Below are 20298 nucleotides of genomic sequence, written 5' to 3'. Positions count from 1 at the left end.
CTCAAATTATTCTCAGAGACTGAGAGCTGGCTGAAGCCCAGAGTAGAAAGCTCTGACATATTTAGTGATTAATGGAATGTATATCGGAAAGGCAGGTTAGACACTGTAGGAGAGGGAGTGTCCATTGTCTCTATTGAGGTCAAAGCTGATTGTGACAGTGAAGTTATCTGGTTGCCTATAACAAGTCTATGTGAAATCACGTTAATTAATGGATGTTTTAATCAGCCACCCGGTTCTGCTATGACAGTTTTGGAGCCATTCAAAGAAAGTCTACAGACAGTAGCATGTAAATACCTAGATCATGCAATACTGGTTGGAGGTGAATTTAGCCTACTGAGTATAGATGGTAGCCTATGCCTTTATTACAGGGGGTGCAGTCAATCTTGTGAAGCACTTTTGAATGTGGTTTTCGAAAATTGTCTTGAGCACCTAGTTTGGCACGCCACATGCAATGGAAATATCTTAGACCTTGTAGTTACAAACGGGCCACATATCATCAATGACTTCAGCATAGAGATGGGGATTAATAATCATGATAACATCATAACAACTAAGATTACAAAAATTAATAAATCAGTCAAGAAAGCTAGGAAAATGTTCATGCCAGAAAGAGCAGATAAGCAGATGTTAGCATCTCACTTAGACAGAACTGACATCACTTAGATCCATTAAGATGGACGTAGAGAGATTATGGTCAAAGCTTAAATAGTTCGTGAATTGCACTCTCAACAAGTCTGTACCTAGTAAACGAATTATGGATGCAAAACAGCCACTGTGGTTTAACAATGAAATTCAGAAAATACTGAGGAAGGAAAAGCTACTGCACTCTTAGTTCAAAAGAGAATGCCAAATGCCAACAAGGAAAGGTTACTACCACTGTCATACCTCAGCAAAAGATCTGGCTGAGAAGCAGGGGAAATTATTGTCCTATGTAAAATCACTAAGTGAGTCAAAGTTTTCCATCAAGTCACTTGACCAGTCTGGTGTGGCAGTAGGAGATAAATGTTTTAAATTTTGCATTCAAGAAATCATTCATGCAAGAGAATCATATAAACATACCGTCATTTGACAATAGCACAAAGACACCTAACAACAATCACCACAAGAGGCCAGCGCTAGCACAAGTTGTTCACATGATATTCGTTGGACTGTTGCCTGTAAACACGTGCCATGTCAGTGCTCTTGGAAGAGAGCTGTGGCAGTGACACGGCTCTGTTGTTGTTCCTGTGTAGTGATCTGCAAAGACGTGACAGTACACGGGGGGGGGGGGGGGGGGGGGGGGGGTCGAGATTCAAGCAGTGATTAATTACTTCATAAAGAAAGGTATGAAAGTGAAGGACATTCATGCCGATTTCCAGAATACACCAGGGGAATCTGCTCCTTTGTCTTCAACTGTTGCCAAGTGGATAAATGAATTTAAATTTGGTCAGGAGAGCTTAGATGATGATCATCCATGAATAGGTCAGCCAAGATGAGTCACTACTCTATAAATCATTGCAAAAGTGTGCATAATGATCAAGGAGGATCACCAATTTAGAGGGCATGAAATTGCTCACGCTTGCCAGATGTATCTGAAAGGTATTCACAAGATGGGTGCCGCGACTCTTGACGCTGGGTCAAAAACGCATGAGAATGGACATATCACAACAATGTTTGGCCTGTTTTAGGAGAAACAAACAAGATCTTTTGTGCTGGTTTGTGACCACGAAGAAACTTTGGTTTACTACTATACCCCAGAGACAATGTTGTTGTTGTGGTCTTCAGTCCTGAGACTGGTTTGATGCAGCTCTCCATGCTACTCTATCCTGCGCAAGCTTCTTCATCTCCCAGTACCTACCGCAACCTACATCCTTCTGAATCTGCTTAGTGTATTGATCTCTTGGTCTCCCTCTACGATTTTTACCCTCCACACTGCCCTCCAATGCTAAATTTGTGATCCCTTGATGCCTCAAAACATGTCCTATCAACCGATCCCTTCTTCTAGTCAAGTTGTGCCACAAACTTCTCTTCTCCCCGATCCTATTCAATACCTCCTCATTAGTTACGTGATCTACCCACCTTATCTTCAGCATTCTTCTGTAGCACCACATTTCGAAAGCTTCTATTCTCTTCTTGTCCAAACTGGTTATCGTCCATGTTTCACTTCCATACATGGCTACACTCCATACAAATACTTTCAGAAACGACTTCCTGACACTTAAATCTATACTCGATGTTAACAAATTTCTCTTCTTCAGAAACGATTTCCTTGCCATTGCCAGTCTACATTTTATATGCTCTCTACTTCGACCATCATCAGTTATTTTACTCCCTAAATAGCAAAACTCCTTTACTACTTTAAGTGTCTCATTTCCTAATCTAATCCCCTCAGCATCACCCGATTTAATTTGACTACATTCCATTATCCTCGTTTTGCTTTTGTTGATGTTCATCTTATATCCTCCTTTCAAGACACTGTCCATTCCGTTCAACTGCTCCTCCAAGTCATTTGCTGTCTCTGACAGAATTACAATGTCATCGGCGAACCTCAAAGTTTTTATTTCTTCTCCATGAATTTTAATACCTACTCCGAATTTTTCTTTTGTTTCCTTTACTGCTTGCTCAATATACAGATTGAATAACATCGGGGAGAGGCTACAACCCTGTCTCACTCCTTTCCCAACCACTGCTTCCCTTTCATGGCCCTCGACTCTTATAACTGCCATCTGGTTTCTGTACAAATTGTTAATAGCCTTTCGCTCCTTGTATTTTACCCCTGCCCTCTTCAGAATTTGAAAGAGAGTATTCCAGTTAACGTTGTCAAAAGCTTTCTCTAAGTCTACAAATGCTAGAAACGTAGGTTTGCCTTTTCTTAATCTTTCTTCTAAGATAAGTCGTAAGGTTAGTATTGCCTCACGTGTTCCAACATTTCTACGGAATCCAAACTGATCTTCCCCGAGGTCTGCTTCTACCAGTTTTTCCATTCGCCTGTAAAGAATTCGCGTTAGTATTTTGCAGCTGTGACTTATTAAACTGATAATTCGGTAATTTTCACATCTGTCAACACCTGCTTTCTTTGGGATTGGAATTATTATATTCTTCTTGAAGTCTGAGGGTATTTCGCCTGTCTCATACATCTTGCTCACCAGATGGTAGAGTTTTGTCAGGACTGGCTCTCCCAAGGCCATCAGTAGTTCTAATGGAATGTTGTCTACTCCCGGGGCCTTGTTTCGACTCAGGTCTTTCAGTGCTCTGTCAAACTCTTCACGCAGTATCTTATCTCCCATTTCATCTTCATCTACATCCTCTTCCATTTCCATAATATTGTCCTCGAGTACATTGCCCTTGTATAAACCCTCTATATACTCCTTCCACCTTTCTGCCTTCCCTTCTTTGCTTAGAACTGGGTTGCCATCTGAGCTCTTGATATTCATACAAGTGGTTCTCTTCTCTCCAAAGGTCTCTTTAATTTTCCTGTAGGCAGTATCTATCTTACCCCTAGTGAGACAAGCCTCTACATCCTTACATTTGTCCTCTAGCCATCCCTGCTTAGCCATTTTGCACATCCTGTCGATCTCATTTTTGAGACGTTTGTATTCCTTTTTGCCTGCTTCATTTACTGCATTTTTATATTTTCTCCTCTCATCAATTAAATTCAATATTTCTTCTGTTACCCAAGGGTTTCTATTAGCCCTCGTCTTTTTACCTACTTGATCCTCTGCAGCCTTCACTACTTCACCCATTCTTCTTCTACTGTATTTCTTTCCCCCATTCCTGTCAATTGTTCCCTTATGCTCTCCCTGAAACTCTCTACAACCTCTGGTTCTTTCAGTTTATCCTGGTCCCATCTCCTTAAATTCCCACCTTTTTGCAGTTTCTTCAGTTTCAATCTGCAGTTCATAACCAATAGATTGTGGTCAGAATCCACATCTGCCCCTGGAAATGTCTTACAATTTAAAACCGGGTTCCTAAATCTCTGTCTTACCATTATATAATCTATCTGATACCTTTTAGTATCTCCAGGATTCTTCCAGGTATACAACCTTCTTTTATGATTCTTGAACCAAGTGTTAGCTATGATTAAATTATGCTCTGTGCAAAATTCTACAAGGCGGCTTCCTCTTTCATTTCTTCCCCCCAATCCGTATTCACCTACTATGTTTCCTTCTCTCCCTTTTCCTACTGACGAATTCCAGTCACCCATGACTATTAAATTTTCGTCTCCCTTCACTACCTGAATAATTTCTTTTATCTCGTCATACATTTCATCAATTTCTTCATCATCTGCAGAGCTAGTTGGCATATAAACTTGTACTACTGTAGTAGGCATGGGCTTTGTGTCTATCTTGGCCACAATAATGCGTTCACTATGCTGTTTGTAGTAGCTTACCCGCATTCCTATTTTCCTATTCATTATTAAACCTACTCCTGCATTACCCCTATTTGATTTTGTATTTATAACCCTGTAATCACCTGACCAAAAGTCTTGTTCCTCCTGCCACCAAACTTCACTAATTCCCACTATATCTAACTTTAACCTATCCATTTCCCTTTTTAAATTTTCTAACCTACCTGCCCGATTAAGGGATCTGACATTCCACGCTCCGATCCGTAGAATGCCAGTTTTCTTTCTCCTGATAACGACGTCCTCTTGAGTAGTCCCCGCCCAGAGATCCGAATGGGGGACTATTTTACCTCCAGAATATTTTACCCAAGAGGACGCCATCATCATTTAATCATACAGTAAAGCTGCATGTCCTCGGGAAAAATTACGGCTGTAGTTTCCCCTTGCTTTCAACCGTTCGCAGTACCAGCACAGCAAAGCTGTTTTGGTTAATGTTACAAGGCCAGATCAGTCAATCATCCAGACTGTTGCCCCCGCAACTACTGAAAAGGCTGCTGCCCCTCTTCAGGAACCACATGTTTGTCTGGCCTCTCAACAGATACCCCTCCGTTGTGGTTGCACCTACGGTACGGCCATCTGTATCGCTGAGGCACGCAAGCCTCCCCACCAATGGCAAGGTCCATGGTTCATGGGGGAAGCCCCGAGACAAAGCAACAATCAAAGCAGTGGAAACATGCTGAATCTCTGCCGCCAAACTCCTTCAGCGGGGAAGGACTTGGCGTCAGTGTTCTGGGATGTGCCACCAAATTCCTTCAGCTGGGAAGATCATGGCATCAGTGTTCTGGGATGAGAAGGGGATTCTGTTTGTACATTGTCTCCCCACTGGGCAAACAATTACTGGAGAATATTATGCTAACCTTCTGGACAAATTACAACAAAAGGTATACGAAAAAGGCCAGGTTTAATAAGGAAGAAAGTCATCTAGCATCAAGCCAATGCACGCTCGCACGCGTGTGCCATCGCCATGGTAAAATTACACAAACTAAGGTATGAACTGTTGCCACACATGCCTCTTCCCTAAACAGAAAATTTTTCTTTGTGGATGAAGATTCACTTAAATGAAGAATTGGTAGCCTGAGTTGACAACTATTTTGTAGGCCTGGAGGAAAATCATTGTCGAGATGGGATCAAGGTATTGGAACACTGTTGGACCAAGTGAATTAATCTACAAGCAGGGTACATTGGAAAACAAAAAAGTTTCAGTGACATAAGTACTTTTTTTCTATTCTGTTTCAAGAACTTTTCAAACCACCCTCGTAAGCATCCCTGACATCTGAAATAATTAAAAACAAATAAGTCGCCAGTTGCAGATGGAATCTCAATTTGGTTTTACAAAAAGTGCTATATGGCACTGGACCCTTACTTAGCTTGTATTTATTGTGAATCTCTCACCCAGCAGAAAGACCTAAGCAACTGGGGAAAAAAATACAGAGGCGTCTCCTGTATATATGAAGGGCAAAAGAACAGACCCACGAAATTACAGACCAATACCCGTAACATCAGTTTGCTGCAGAATTCTTGAACATATTCTGGGTTTGAATCTAATCAGTTTCATAGAGACCAATAAGTTTATGTCCACAAATCAGTACAAAGCATCGCTCATGGGCAACTCAGCATGCTCTTTTGTCATACGACGTCTGTTCAAAAAATTCCAGAACTTTGTCCACAAAATTTTCTATGCTTATCTTTTAGTTACTACGGATTGTCTCCTTCGAAATACTCTCCTCCACAATTGATACACTGCTCCCAATATCATTTCCACTTCCAGGAGCAGTCTTGACACACCTTTTGCTGGGTTGCATAAAGTGCCGTCTGCGAATTTTCTTTTATCTCATCTTCCATTGCAAAACTTCATCCTTTTCAACTTTGGAAATAAAAAGAAGTCTGCAGGGGTCATACTATTCTCACACGGAACATCTCATTCTCTTTTGTGAGATCCAAAAAGTTTTTTTGGTCTTGACTCATGAGCCGTGGAATGAACTTGGCGGCAACACAATGCATTCCAAGATGCTGTGTCATTTCATAACATGATCCAATTGAAATGTTACATTCTTCTACAATCTCTCGGACAGTGAATCTTTGACTGGCACACACAATTTCGTCGACGTTCCTGACACAAGCGTCATCAGAGGACATCTAAGAGTGTCCTGAACAAGGATCATTTTTGACTTTTGTAAAGCCATTTTTAAAATGTGTGAATAATACGTAACACCGAGTATGGCTTAAGCACTCATCGCTATTGGCTCCCTGCATCATTTGGTGTATCTCTGTAAAGGTTTTCTTGAGTTTCACGCAAAATTTAATGCAGATGCATTGCTCCTCTAAGTTTGCCATCACAAAATTCACAAACCCAGATTCCATATTTCTTGATTTCCGAGAAGCATTTGACATAGTGCCTCACTGCAGACTTTTAACAAAGGTACAAGCACATGGAATAGGTTCCCAGACATGTGAGTGGCTCAAAGACTTCTGAAGTAATAGAACCCACTACATTATCCCGATGGTGAGTGTCCATCAGTGACTAGGGTATCATTAGGATCGTTCCAGGGATGTGTGATAGGAGCGCTATTACTCATATTTTCTATGTGCATAACTGATCTGATGGACAAAGTGGACAGTAATCTATGGTTGTTTGCTGATGATGTTGTGGTGTATGGAAGGTGTCATTGTTGAGTGATTTAGGAGGATAAAAGATGACTTGGACAAAGTTCCCAGTTTGTGCCATAAATGACAGCTAACCCTAAATGTAGAAAAATATAAGTTACTGCAAATGAGTCGGAAAAACAAATCCATAGTGCCAGAATCCATTATTAGTAGTGTCATGAATGAAGAAGTCATATTGTTTCAATATCTGGACATAACTTTGCAATGTGATATGAAATGGAACAAACTTGTGAGGGTCATGGTAGGGAAGGTGAATAATCATCTTTCGTTTGTTGGGTGGATTTTACTTGTGTGGCTCAGCTGTGATGGACATCACATATAGGGTGCTAGTGTGATCTCTTCTTGAGTACAGTTTGAGTGTCTGGGATCCACAAGGGATCGAATTAAAGCAGACATTGAGGTATTTCAGAGGCAGGATACTAGATTTGTTAACAGTAGGTTGAAACAACAACATACAAGTATTATGGAGACGTTTCTGGAACTCAAATGGGAATCCCTGGAGGGATTTTGAGGAACACTGTGCTGACTGCAGAACAATTCTGCTTGCACCAACATACATTACGCATAAGGACCACGAAGATAAGAGACGAGAAATTAGGACTCATAGAGAGGCATATAGACATTCACTTTTTCCCCACTCGATTGGCAGATGGAACGGGAAAGGAACTGACTACAGTCGAATTAAAATTACTTGATAGTTGGCACTTCAAACGTCAATAAGAGTTGTCAGCGTCACACTTGAACTGTCTGCTGTTGCCAAACTCCACCAAAATTGGCCAGTCACTTCCAATTCCTGGTTCAGCATTCTTTCTTGATGTATTTGTATCCCAAATTATGAGCCCAACACTTTTATTATGTATTTCATGACACGCGATACTACACCAAAAACAACACACATTAACAATGCTAATGAAAGACACACATTTCATTCATAGCACTAACCAAACATTACCGAATAAATCAGCACAAGGTGTAATTCAGTATCATACTTATAGTTATCATATTCACAGAGATCATGTTACATTAGATAAGCTTTTCACTACACTGCGTGAAACTGAAATTTTTAGGGTCACTACATTCACATATATAAATACTTCATGCAGTGCTGTGGCATAGCACAATGGTTGGCAGATTAAGCTAATGTGTAGCATGTCGTAGGTTCGAATCTCATCAATGTAGCAAAATTTTTATTTCTAAATCTAACCAAATGAGTGTGATTATTATTTTCATTCAATTAATTGGTTTAAATGTATTTTTTTATTTTTAATACTTTGCTGCATCATTTTTCATCATTGTTTTGACTGTTCTATTTGGTCTTATTTTTTGTCCTGTCATTATTTCTTCATTTGGAATCTGCCTCAGTCATCTATAATCCACGACTAAGGGCCCACACGGACTGTTCACTGGTTTCTAACATGGCAGCATGTGCAGCTAGTGTAAGGATAGTTACAGGTAACAAATGACACGGAGAAATTTCAATTTGCTTTCAACCCTGAAACTGAGTTTTTGTTGTCTTGAGTTTACCCTTAAGGGTTAGCTTTAATCGCCATGAACAAAGCGATAGTGATATTAGTACTGCTGCAGACTGTTGACCACAATTTTCTCAGCTGGGTTAGGACACAAGTTTACAGTCAGGGATACAAAACGGGTTGTCTGCCCCAGTTCAGTCACTGATCACATTAAATCAATAGTCGACAGAGTATCCAACATTTCTGACATACCTTGCACCAGCCACCAGAAAAATTGCTCTGTGTTAAACATTTAACATAATTTGTGAAGTGAGCCGCTTGTTTGTTGTCACCTGTAACCAAACGGTAGCTGGTAGCCAATGTGGCAACATTGTTGCAGCAAGTGATTGATGTCAACTGTCAAGTAATTTTATTCAGACTATTGTAGTGAGACAGGGTACCTTCTGCCATGCACCATATGGTGGCTAGTGGAGTATGTATGTAGATGTGGAATCAGTCTTTCCTTCTCATCCCATCTGGAAAGTCTCCCCTGATCTGCAGTTCTGGGTAACTTTCTCAAAATCTACCCTTTTCCTAGACCTATCCTTCACCCCTCTTCCTTCCACTTCAACCCTTCTGCCTGAAGAATGAGCTACTGGCTCTGAAAGCTCGCCTAATAATAATCTTCTTTTATGTGTGTGTTCTGCCGCCACTTAGCGAGTAGATTGTTTATCTATCCAATTCAATTATCATGTAATCAAAAGCTGCATTTAACACGGCAAGTCTCTTTTACCAATCATTTTTAATATGTCCTACAGAATGTACTGTCTATCCTGTCCTTTTTTGAGATTACTGTTTTGCTGTACTTTTCTACAGGCATCATCTTACTTATTAGGAGTCAGTTCATTCATGTTGTTGTTGTTGTGGTCTTCAGTTCTGAGACTGGTTTGAAGCAGCTCTCCATGCTACTCTATCCTGTGCAAGCTTCTTCATCTCCTAGTACCTCCTGCAACCTACATCCTTCTGAATCTGCTTAGTGTATTCATCTCTTGGTCTTCCTCTACGATTTTTACCCTCCACACTGCCCTCCAATGCTAAACTTGTGATCCCTTGATGCCTCAAAACATGTCCTACCAACCGATCTCTTCTTCTAGTCAAGTTGTAGAGCTGCATGTACTCGGGAAAAATTACGGCTGTAGTTTCCCCTTGCTTTCAGCCATTCGCAGTACCAGCACAGCAAGGCCGTTTTGGTTAATGCTACAAGGCCAGATCAGTCAATCATCCAGACTGTTGCCCCCGCAACTACTGAAAAGGCTGCTGCCCCTCTTCAGGAACCACATGTTTGTCTGGCCTCTCAACGGATACCCCTCCGTTGTGGTTGCACCTACGGTACGGCCATCTGTATCGCTGAGGCACTTAAGCCTCCCCACCAACGGCAAGGTCCATGGTTCATGGGGGAAGTTCCTTCATAGTCAACAGTTAAGGAATGGGTGGCTGAATTCATATGTGGCATATGTCTGTAAGATGACTCATGAACAAACTTCCTAGAATTACAATCAAATATGAAAATGCTGAGAAAGAACACAGTGTGATATTGCAAGATCAGTAATTAAAAAGATGTGCAAACCAGCTGATGCCGTGGCTGTACCAGAAAGTGAGTGGCATGTCTGTTGAAGCCTGACTACAACCTAATGTGAAAAACAATTTGGGACAATCTGACACACAACTGATTCTATGCACCAATCTGTTCCCGTGGATGAAATGAAACAGCAGTTGCACAAAAATAGCCAAGGTGACTTCATCGGAGAGAAAGAGTGGTCATTGTTTTCTAGGATGCAAAAGGGATTGTATTTTAGATTAGCTTGCAAGACTGAAACAATACCTCACAAATACTATGCAAGTATTATGACTCAACTGGATGAAAAAATATGGAGCCAAGACCCAGGGGGAGAAAGAAAGTTTATCGTCAGTGAAATGCATATGGTCACAAAGGTACTTTCACAATAGGAAAACTGGGAGTTTCAAGTGTGAAGTCTTCAAATATCTATTCCATTCTCCAATTTTTTCACATTCTGACTTTGGCTTCTTCTTCTTTTCTTTTTGTATGAATGATTCACTTGAGACTACATGCGTCACAGCTCAAAACCGTTTTGTGAGTCAACAACTGGATATGTTTTCACTGCTCTGTCTCTTGTAACTCCGTTGGACATGGAGGTAGCAAATGAGGATGTAGGATGTCCATGACATACTGCTGTGCTGTCAGAGTGACCTGAAGTCATATCTGATGCTGCCCCACACGCCCTCTCCCTATGTCGTTGTCATACTCACTGACAACTGTCATTGCGGGTCTTGCAGAATGTGACTCACTGCTGATCACATGACAGGTGCAGGTGTGAAAGGGTTACAATGTGCTCGGCGTACATTACAGCGATTCTCCCATGGGCTCGTCAGACACGGTCAACTGGAAGCTTGCTGACAAGCACGCCGCCCTTACGTTCCCAAGCAGTCCAACATGGGGCCACTACCACGTCTGAATGTCTCACAAATCTGCATATTGCATAATTCAATCAGCCTGGCAAATGGAGACACACAATTAGGCCCTTTCAAATTTTGTTATGTGCTGATAATGCTGACTCACAGAAGTACAGGGCATCTGTGTCCTTCACAGGGATCACTCAACATCTTACACTCTTCACATCTCTTATAGCTCCTACCATTCATGGTAACAATCCCAGACACAAACAAAGCTAATGCAATCTGGTGGCCTTTGTATCCATTTCAGAGAGTTGCTACTCTCATAATTTACCACTGGTATGCACACTCGTGAAACTACGTTGCTTCAGGGAGCTTCCCTTTTTTTTCTTCAAGCAGTTTAGTTCTTTGAATCCATTTTTTTGTAGCTCAGAATAATTATTTTATTGTGTAGCAAACTTACAGACTAGCATTCTGGTCTGAGCTGTCGGAGTTGGCGGTCATGTGTGTGTGAGGTGTGCTTGCTTGTGTGAATGAATGGTGTGTATTTCTATTTCTTTTTCTGATGAAGGTTGTGGCCAAAAGCTTATGTGTAAGTGTCTTAAGTGTGCCTGTCTGCATTTTAACGTGCCATCTTTATGGTAATTAGCACTCTATCTTTTCCTACACTGCTGATATTCCAACCTGGAGTTTCCATTGTTTGAACTTACGGTCTACTGTTTTATGTTGCAGTGCACTTCTACAAGTGTAATACACAAATGTTGCCTTAGGAAAGAGTCACAATAACATCCATGTCTACCGTTTGCTATTTTTTATGAAATAGCATGTCACACTCGAATTTTAACTTAGCCAATGAAATAAGTTTGAAGATTTATTATGTGTAAAAGGCACTATGGCCCACTGTGTGGGAAATGTGGGAAGTTCTGTGCAGAGACGGAGTTATCCACAGACGTGGTAAGTCTGGGGAGCTATACGGGTGTTAAAACATCGCCACCTGCTGGGATGAGGGGCCACTTACTCTGTGGTGGCACTGTGCCAGCAACGAGCTCGACCCATTGATTAGCACCACAGATGACAATGAGCAACCAGCTGCTTCTCTGTGCAGAGATATAAAATTTATCTATTTTGGACGTTGGGTGACAATCTGTCACATGGAGAACAATGTTTACTCTGGCAATTTTAACACTAATCTAGTGTTCTGCAACATATTAATGTGAAATGTTGTCTATGATGTTGAAGAGTGTAAGTTAAACTGATATCTGAGAATTTGTTGTTTTTGTGGCACTATCTGGAAAATGACCTCTCTTGCAGCTCCAAGCATAAATGTCAAGTGAAGAAGAATAATTAGCACAGCACACTGGAACCGAGTAGGGATCCGGTTTACTGCTCAGCCACTAAATTAGCATATTGTGAGTACACCAGAATAGACGCTGTACACACTTGCATATACTACATACACAAGTACAAGCATCGATCAAGCTACTGTGAAACTGCACTCTGTGTGACTCATCACTACATCAGAATACTGGAAATGTAGTGATTCCAATTTCTTAAGGTCTCTTCCTGTTTGTTTTCATCAGTTGGATCTTATTTTTCAAGTATGTGGGAACCCAATGAGCTGCCTGTTTGGATACATTCTTTCTGTATGTCCCACAAGTTGGAGTCTTTGGAGACACATTGTAACAAGAGTTTTTTGGAATTTGCCTGGAGATTTCACGCTGGGTTCTGTGTGATGTGTTCCATCTTTTATTCTTGGACCTAAGATTTTTACTACAGTTTTACATTCTTCTAATTCAGTTTGCTGTTTTCATGTCTTGTGTTGGACAAAGAGTCTCTCTCATGCATAAAGAAATTCTAATTTGATCACTGTTGTACAATGTTAGATTTTAAAGTTCCAGGAAAAATACTTTTAGTTAACTGAGAGACAGTTTGTATTTTCTGAAGTCTGGATTCTATGGCCTTCTTTTCATTATGATGTTCAGTGGTCTTTTTCACCTAATTATTTAAACTCTTTAACACCAAATACTATGTCGTTGCCTATATAAGTTCAACTAGTGCCATTTTGGTATCAGCCAAGAATTTTTTCTCCAGGTGAAATTAGTAGTCCAATTTTCCTAGCTTGCTCCCTTAATATTTCAAATTGCTTTAGCACATCAGTGATGTTTTTGTCAATTAGTATTATGTCATTGGTATAGGTTACACAATATAATTCTATCTTTAAGTTTACGTTCTTGTCAGTGTAATAGTGCACCTGCTCTTCTCCATTACCTTACAATTTTCTTAGGGGCATAGTTGAATAGCAATGTGATATGCCATCCCATTTTCATATTCTTATGTCTGTCTTAAATTACACTGCTTGAAAAAAAGTGAGACACTCAGAAGGTGGGGAGAAAACAAATTGAAACATAGCGAATTTAGAGGATATGTGATGTTATTTCAGTGATAACAAAACAGAGTCAAATTTACACAGAACTTATCAGTTTGAGCCCACTTATCAATACAGAAATGCACCCCGTCTGGCTTGGACAGTGCGGGAGGATGTCGTAAAGCTGCTGCATACCCTCCTGAGAAAGGTGATCCACAACTGTTGTAACTGGACATTGCAATCATGGATACAGGTAGTGGGACGGAGTTGACGTCCATGTTGGTCCCATAATGTTCTATCGGGGACAGATATGGGGATTTTGCTGGCCACAGGAGTATATCAACATCACGCAGACAATTTAAAGAGACACATACTACATGTGGACAAGCACTGGCCTGTTGAAAAATAGCACCACAATACTATTACACACTGCTGTACCATCAGAGTTCCCTCGGCCATTACAAGCCGTGACTTGAAGTCATACCCAATGGCTCCCCACACCATGGGACTCCTTTGTGACCCCCCCCCCCCAAAATGTGGAAGAATGGGACCTCTCCCAATCTCCCCGGGTCACTGTCAAACTTCACGATAGTCATTTGGAGCAGTGCAGGACTGGGACTCATTAGTGAACATAATGTGACACCATTCATTAGCAGTCCATACTTCTCGATCATGGCACCACTTCACACGCAGTCATTTGCTTGGGTGTTAATGGCAGCCTATGCGCAGGATGGCAATTCCAGTCTGGCTGCTCCTAGCTGTATGACACAGCATGTTGCAAGGAGTCTATTACAGTGAACTCCTGTTTATCCAAAATGATCAGGACGGTGGCCGGTTCCGATAACGAAAATTTCAGATAAATCAAAGTCCCCCTGTTTTCACATGTGAACACTTCAAATTGTGTCAATATTGCGAAATACGATCGTAAAACGTGTGTAGGGTATGTAAAACGTTTCTGATACGGTTGCAAATAACCCTGCACTTTTTTACTGAAAAAATTGTGTTGACATGTTAAAAAGGCACCAAACTATGATTGAAAACTCAAAGTTTTTAAATGCTGTATAACAAAGCTCGTTTATTTTGCATTCTTACAGAAAAAAAATCTCCCTTATTTGGCAGCAGGAAAAAACAGGAGTTTTAATTTTATTACCTGCTCTTTTGAATAAAATATAAACTACTGAACAAAATTATGAAACAAATCTAGAGATTACTCAAAGGAACGAAAAGTCTGTCCAGAGGAACTTTCAAGGAAAGTAAAAAAAAAAAAAAAACTTTTTAAGTTATGGACATAGAAGTTCTAGGATGCTTCATTAGAGTTTATTTTTTGGTAACGAAGTCACGAATGTCTTTTTTTTTGTTTTTTTGCTTGAGAAACTATTGCTGCAACAATACATCTCCAACGTTGAAATCAAACTATTTCAGGATAAATCATCTCCTCCTGTTGGCTGATGTACTCCAGGGCAGTTTGGATCACTTCGTAACAGAATGTGTGAGGAATATTTTTCTCTGATTCATCATCAGAAACATAGTCTTCTGACACTTTATGAACGGTCACAATTTGGACGATTTCATCCTCAGTCACATGAAAAAATGCCATTTTCCATCCACTCTTCAATGTCTTCGAAGTGTGTGTCTTTACAACCAGCTTCTCCAGTAAATTCACCAAAATTATGTCAGCTTGAGTTTCGGTGTTGCCTCCTCCTTCCCATCACTTAGGTTGCCTTACGATCTAAGAGTTTTTTCCAAGACCTAACAAGAGGAACTGGAGGAATTAGATTCCAAGCTTCAGCAATCAATGAATGACACTTAAAACATCGATTTTTTTAAGAGCTTCCACAAAATCATCTGCAGCATCAATCACACCTATTAAGTATTCCAGCATCTTGCGTCTGTAATGTTTTTCCATCGCCTCAAGAATACCTTGGTCCATCGGTTGACATAGAGATGTGACATTTTGTGGGAGAAATACAACTTTGATATCCCCATCTTGCAGATCACCTGGGTGATAAGGAGCACTGTCCACAAGAAGTAGCGCTTTTCAAGGAAGTCCATTTCCTTCCATGTAATTTACTACAGCTGGAACAAACTCTGCCTGGAACCACTCTCTGAAGATGGCACTGTTCATACATGCCTTAAGACTGATTCGTGTACCTCAGTGGCAAAGCTGGTTGGTTGGTGTCTAAATGCTCTTGGTGTTTTGGATTTGCCAATTAAAGTAAGACACAGTTTATGATTACCAGTGGCATTACTGCAAGTGAGGACAGTAAATCTTTCTTTGATTTTTTTGTATCCGGAAGCCATTTCTTCTTCTTTAGAGGCAAGGGTTGTCGTTGGCAGCACTTTGTAATTCAACTCAGTTTCATCACATTTGTAAAGTTGATTGCCAGTATAACCTCCTTTGTCTATGATTGTGTGCAGTTTCTTCTTAAAATCAGCGTAGCAGCTTCATCCCCAGATAATGATTTGGCACTGATGGCAATTTCATGAATGCCATGCCGCTTCTTGAAACGATCCTGCCAGCCATTACTTCCGAGGAATTCTTGCTTCTTTCCTTCAATCAACTCATCAGCTCATTTTGACAAAATAGAGGACCTGAAACTGACACACCTTTGGCTCTTATTTATTCGTGCCACAAAAATAATGCCTCTTCTAACTGAGGATGTGCACCTTTTCTCATTGTTTTTCAAGATTTCACTGCGCTGCCCAATGCTTGGATGGAACAAAATTTTTCAATTCCTGATCGATTTGTCTTCCGATCAGTAATTGTACTCCTACTCTGCAGCAACTTTTGTGGGTGGCTCACCAGCATCAATTCTCTGCAAAGTGTGAAGCTCTTTTTCCAACAAGATCACATTCGTTTTATGTTTTGTGCCCGTAGTCACGTTCAGTGTTCTTTTTACAGACACTCGACTGAGTCCTTTATGGTTTTTGGTCCCTTTTATCTCTGGACACTTTAAGGCACATAGTGGGAGCACAAAACCTCAAATCAGAAACACACAGATGCACAACTTGACAACACTCGAGATGCACTAGACAAACTTTTGACTTTTGAAACCAGGCTGTGGCAGCCATCAAATGAAAGCATTCGATACATCTATGCCATTTCCTCTGTTATACCCAAGCCCACGTGGCAACATAACAGGGTGTTGTACATTCACTGTTAAACACTCAGCTTTGATGTACCGACAACAAGTGGAAAGTGTTAGGCGGCGCACTCTAATTGTCGGTTTCGACAGGGCTACGTTGCACTGCACAGAACAATACTGTATGTACTGTACTTCCAAGGAGTTCCAATAGATGGCAGTGGCATGAAACCATGCAATACGAATAAGAAACACACTAGAGCTTCAACCAACACACGCACAAATTGACGATACTTGGACTTTTGACACGCACCTGTGCACTGATTAGCAGTAGATTGCCAAAAAACACCAGCAAATGCTTGGCTCCAGGTGCACGCAAATTGAAACTTGTCAAGTGTCAATCTAGCTAGCCAAAAGTGTAGCTGCACGAGAGTTTACTGTACTTGTTCTCAGATGGCAGTCACAGACGTGTACAGATTACAATGTACTCAGTACACTACACAGTGATGCTCACTTATAGTGGTCTGATGTAGTCAACTGGAAGATTGATGATGAGTATGCCCTTACTTTCCAACATCAGGCCACTGCCAGATCCAAATACTCCAAAAATACAGATGTTGCAAGGTTTAACCAGGCGACCAAATGGACATCCACAATGAGGTTTCTTTCAAACTCTCATCAGATAATGCTGTCTCACACCAATATGCAGCACCTTCATATCCTCCAGAGTGATGATTCAACATCTGACGCTATTCACATCCCTTATATACCACACGATGCTTGCTAAACAGCAATAAAAACAAAGAACACTAATGAATAATGAAGGAAAAGACAGACTGTTACTTACCATAAAGAAGATACCTTAGGCTGCAGATGGGCAGAATTAAAAGACACTTACATAAAGCTTTCAGCCACAGCCTTCATCAGTAAGTAGTAATCTGTCTTTTCCAACATTGTTGATATTCCTACTGGAGTTTCCATTGTTTCAAGGACACTGATGCTTTTCTGTGAGTGTTTCCTTTATGATGTTTTCTGCATTTTAGCTATTTTTAAAAAAAGAAAAAAAAAGAAAGAAAGAAAGAAAAAAAAAGATTTGTTGCTGGAAAACTTCTGAAGTCCAATAAAGGAGTTACAACAGCCATATATGGTTATCTGGTGGACCTTGCAGAACCAAATTCTAGGGCTGAAATGTACTGTTGACCAATGGGCATTAATCAGAATGAATACTAAATAAAAAATTAAATCCAATTTTACACAAAAAACTCAGGTTCTATCACTGTTGTTTTCCGTTCTATTTTGCTCTTATGTTTGCTATGACTTGTTAAGCAGAAATTTTCTTTCTATCTATAGAGTTACATTTGCTGTAATGTATCTTACCTGCATGTTGTTTCTTCTTTCTTCTCACTGCTGCCCCAATCATGGCAAGCAAGTCATCCTCACTGCATTTGCTTCGTATTGCATCTCTGAAACAACAGTTAAAACACCCGTTAAACAGTACCAGGCAATTACCACACAGTGAAATGTTGGTACACTAAAAAGAAAGAAAAATTTTGCAGAAATCTTCAACAGTAATCTTGTAGTCTGCAGTAGGCAACAGCAGGATAACAAACCCACTGGACAAGAATGGGAAAGTCATGATAGAAGTTACTTTTATTTTTATAAATAAACAGGTATCTTACACAAATGCTCAAGAGTATACATAGGATCTCGGGCTGAAGAGGTGGAGCAGAAACTGACATTAGTTTTGTTGAAGAGGGAGTAGTGGAACACAGCACAATTTCTTGCAAAATGAAGCCAAATTTATTGATAAACTGTTAATTAATTGCCAAGCTCACTAATGTGGCCATTTTACAACAGGTACTTACTGCTTGGAGTATATGTGACTTTTCAGGCTTGCCTGATAGATCTGTTGCAAAAACACTTTGGGTTCCCCACCAGATAACATTATGCAAGTCCCTCCCTCAATACTTCAGTGACACAACGTTTTGGAATCTTCAGGTGGTGGTGATTTCCACCATCACTGCTGCAAGATGGAACTGGCAATTTCCACATGACAGCTTTGAAATTTATCATGTGGATGACTATGACCGTCATATTTAGAATTCAGAGGATTTCATAGAATACCTGAAGATGCTTAAACTAGAACTTTCAGATCTTTTAGTTAGCTCAAATGTTATATCATTACTTACACAAGTGCCCTGCAGCCCTCATTAGAGGTTATTAGCAGCAAGTTTGAGAAAGAAATTGTGGTGCTGTTTAAACATGTGCATACCTCATCCTATTTCTTATGTAACACCAACTACTTTGATCAAGTGGACAGTGTTCCCATGGGAGATCCTCTATTTCCCTTAGTAAATATCCAACTTTCCTCCTTCTGGCAGAATGCTGAAGAGACATTTGTGGTGTGGCCCACATAATACAGACACTACCTATGTTCCTGCAGCATTTGCACTCGGTCCATCCGAATATTCAGTTCACTGTGGAAGTACAAAAAGATAGCAGCTTACCATTCCTGGATGTCACGGTTAGAAGAAAAGCTGACAGAACACTGGGGCATAGTCTCTACTGCAAACTGATACATGCAGAGTTATATTTGCAGTCCAAAAGTTGCCATCACCCTGCACAATGTGGTAGTGTCTTACACTCCCTGGCACATAGAGCACACGTGATCTCAGATACTGACAGTCTGCCTGGTGAACTGTAACACCTAAGAACAGTGTTCCAGCAGAATGTTTATTCTTGTAAACAGATTTGCAATGTGTTCTGAGCAAAGCAAGTTCAGTGTAGGGATGTAAATGAAGATACTTAGACAAGCACTGCAAATGGCTTTCCTACCATATTTCAGTGGCATGTTTTCAAAAATAGAAAGAATCACTAAGAGAAACAGAATCAAGTGTGTTTTTCGTCTACCAGCAAAACTAAGGAATTGTTTGTGTTCAGTTAAAGACAATCTTGACCTTAGAAAACACAGATCATATATAAGATCTGATGCCATTATGGGAAATCTTATATAGGGCAGACACCTCACATTGTGCAAGAACACTGTGTTCAACAGCGCTGACAAAAATGCCACCCAGTAAATTAGTGGTAGCAGAGCACTGCCTGAATACAGGGCACCACACATTTCCCAAGAGGACTGAAATTTTATCCTCAGCATCATCACTTTAGGATTGTGTTTTTAAGAATGAGGCATGTATCCACACGGTGGGCAATCTTACCAACAGGAATATGGAATTTTGACTAAGCACTGCCCTGAATCCAGCACTGACTGCCATGAAATTAAAACAGTAGAAACCAGATCCTCCGATGTATGACCTGATGCAGCACCTTGCAGAGAGTTAATTCAGCTTTTAACCACATGAGTGTCCAGAAGTGCAGTCATTGCCCACAACACATAAGCAGAAGGCTACTATGAATAGCATTTCCATCCAACTGGGAGTGCCTGTCCACACATTCGTACTCCTGCTTCTAGCCTGACAAATTTCAATTCTGCTGTGCAAATATCACCAGTCACATCTTGCAGCAGTGATGACAGGACCCACCACTACCTGAAGATGATGAACAGTTGTGTTGGTGAAATATTGTGAGGCTTGCACAAAGTTATTCAGTGGCAAATCTGAGAAGATTTGTATACATTATTTTTATGTGACGCATGTAATGTGCAGCAAAATGTGATAATTTTCTACATTTGCCTTTTTGTACATTTCAAAATACCCCAAAAATTGGTGAGAAACACTGAACATATGACATAACCAGATGACATACCCTGCAGCATGTGCAGCAGTCAGGGCTGAGTGTAAAGGAATGATTGAGCAGTGCAATACTTTCATTTGAGCAAACAGAGCAAATTTCGAAAACATTTTGTAAATATGATCTGTTGTA

The 20298-nt window shown here is 40.5% G+C and overlaps 1 protein-coding gene across 1 annotated transcript in view; it reads right to left on the bottom strand.

Annotated features, from left to right (window-relative positions):
• The window catches only part of LOC126441768 (molybdenum cofactor biosynthesis protein 1-like), a 112663-nt gene that overhangs the window by 7712 nt on the left and 84653 nt on the right, over positions 1-20298 (bottom strand). The window contains exon 5 of the mRNA XM_050090688.1: positions 17794-17879. Coding sequence (XP_049946645.1) covers positions 17794-17879 — 86 coding nt within the window. The remainder of the gene's footprint in view (positions 1-17793; positions 17880-20298) is intronic.

The sequence above is a fragment of the Schistocerca serialis genome, unplaced genomic scaffold (assembly GCF_023864345.2).
Source record: "Schistocerca serialis cubense isolate TAMUIC-IGC-003099 unplaced genomic scaffold, iqSchSeri2.2 HiC_scaffold_1370, whole genome shotgun sequence".
NCBI lineage: Eukaryota > Metazoa > Arthropoda > Insecta > Orthoptera > Acrididae > Schistocerca > Schistocerca serialis.
This window is presented reverse-complemented; position numbering and strand designations above follow the sequence as displayed.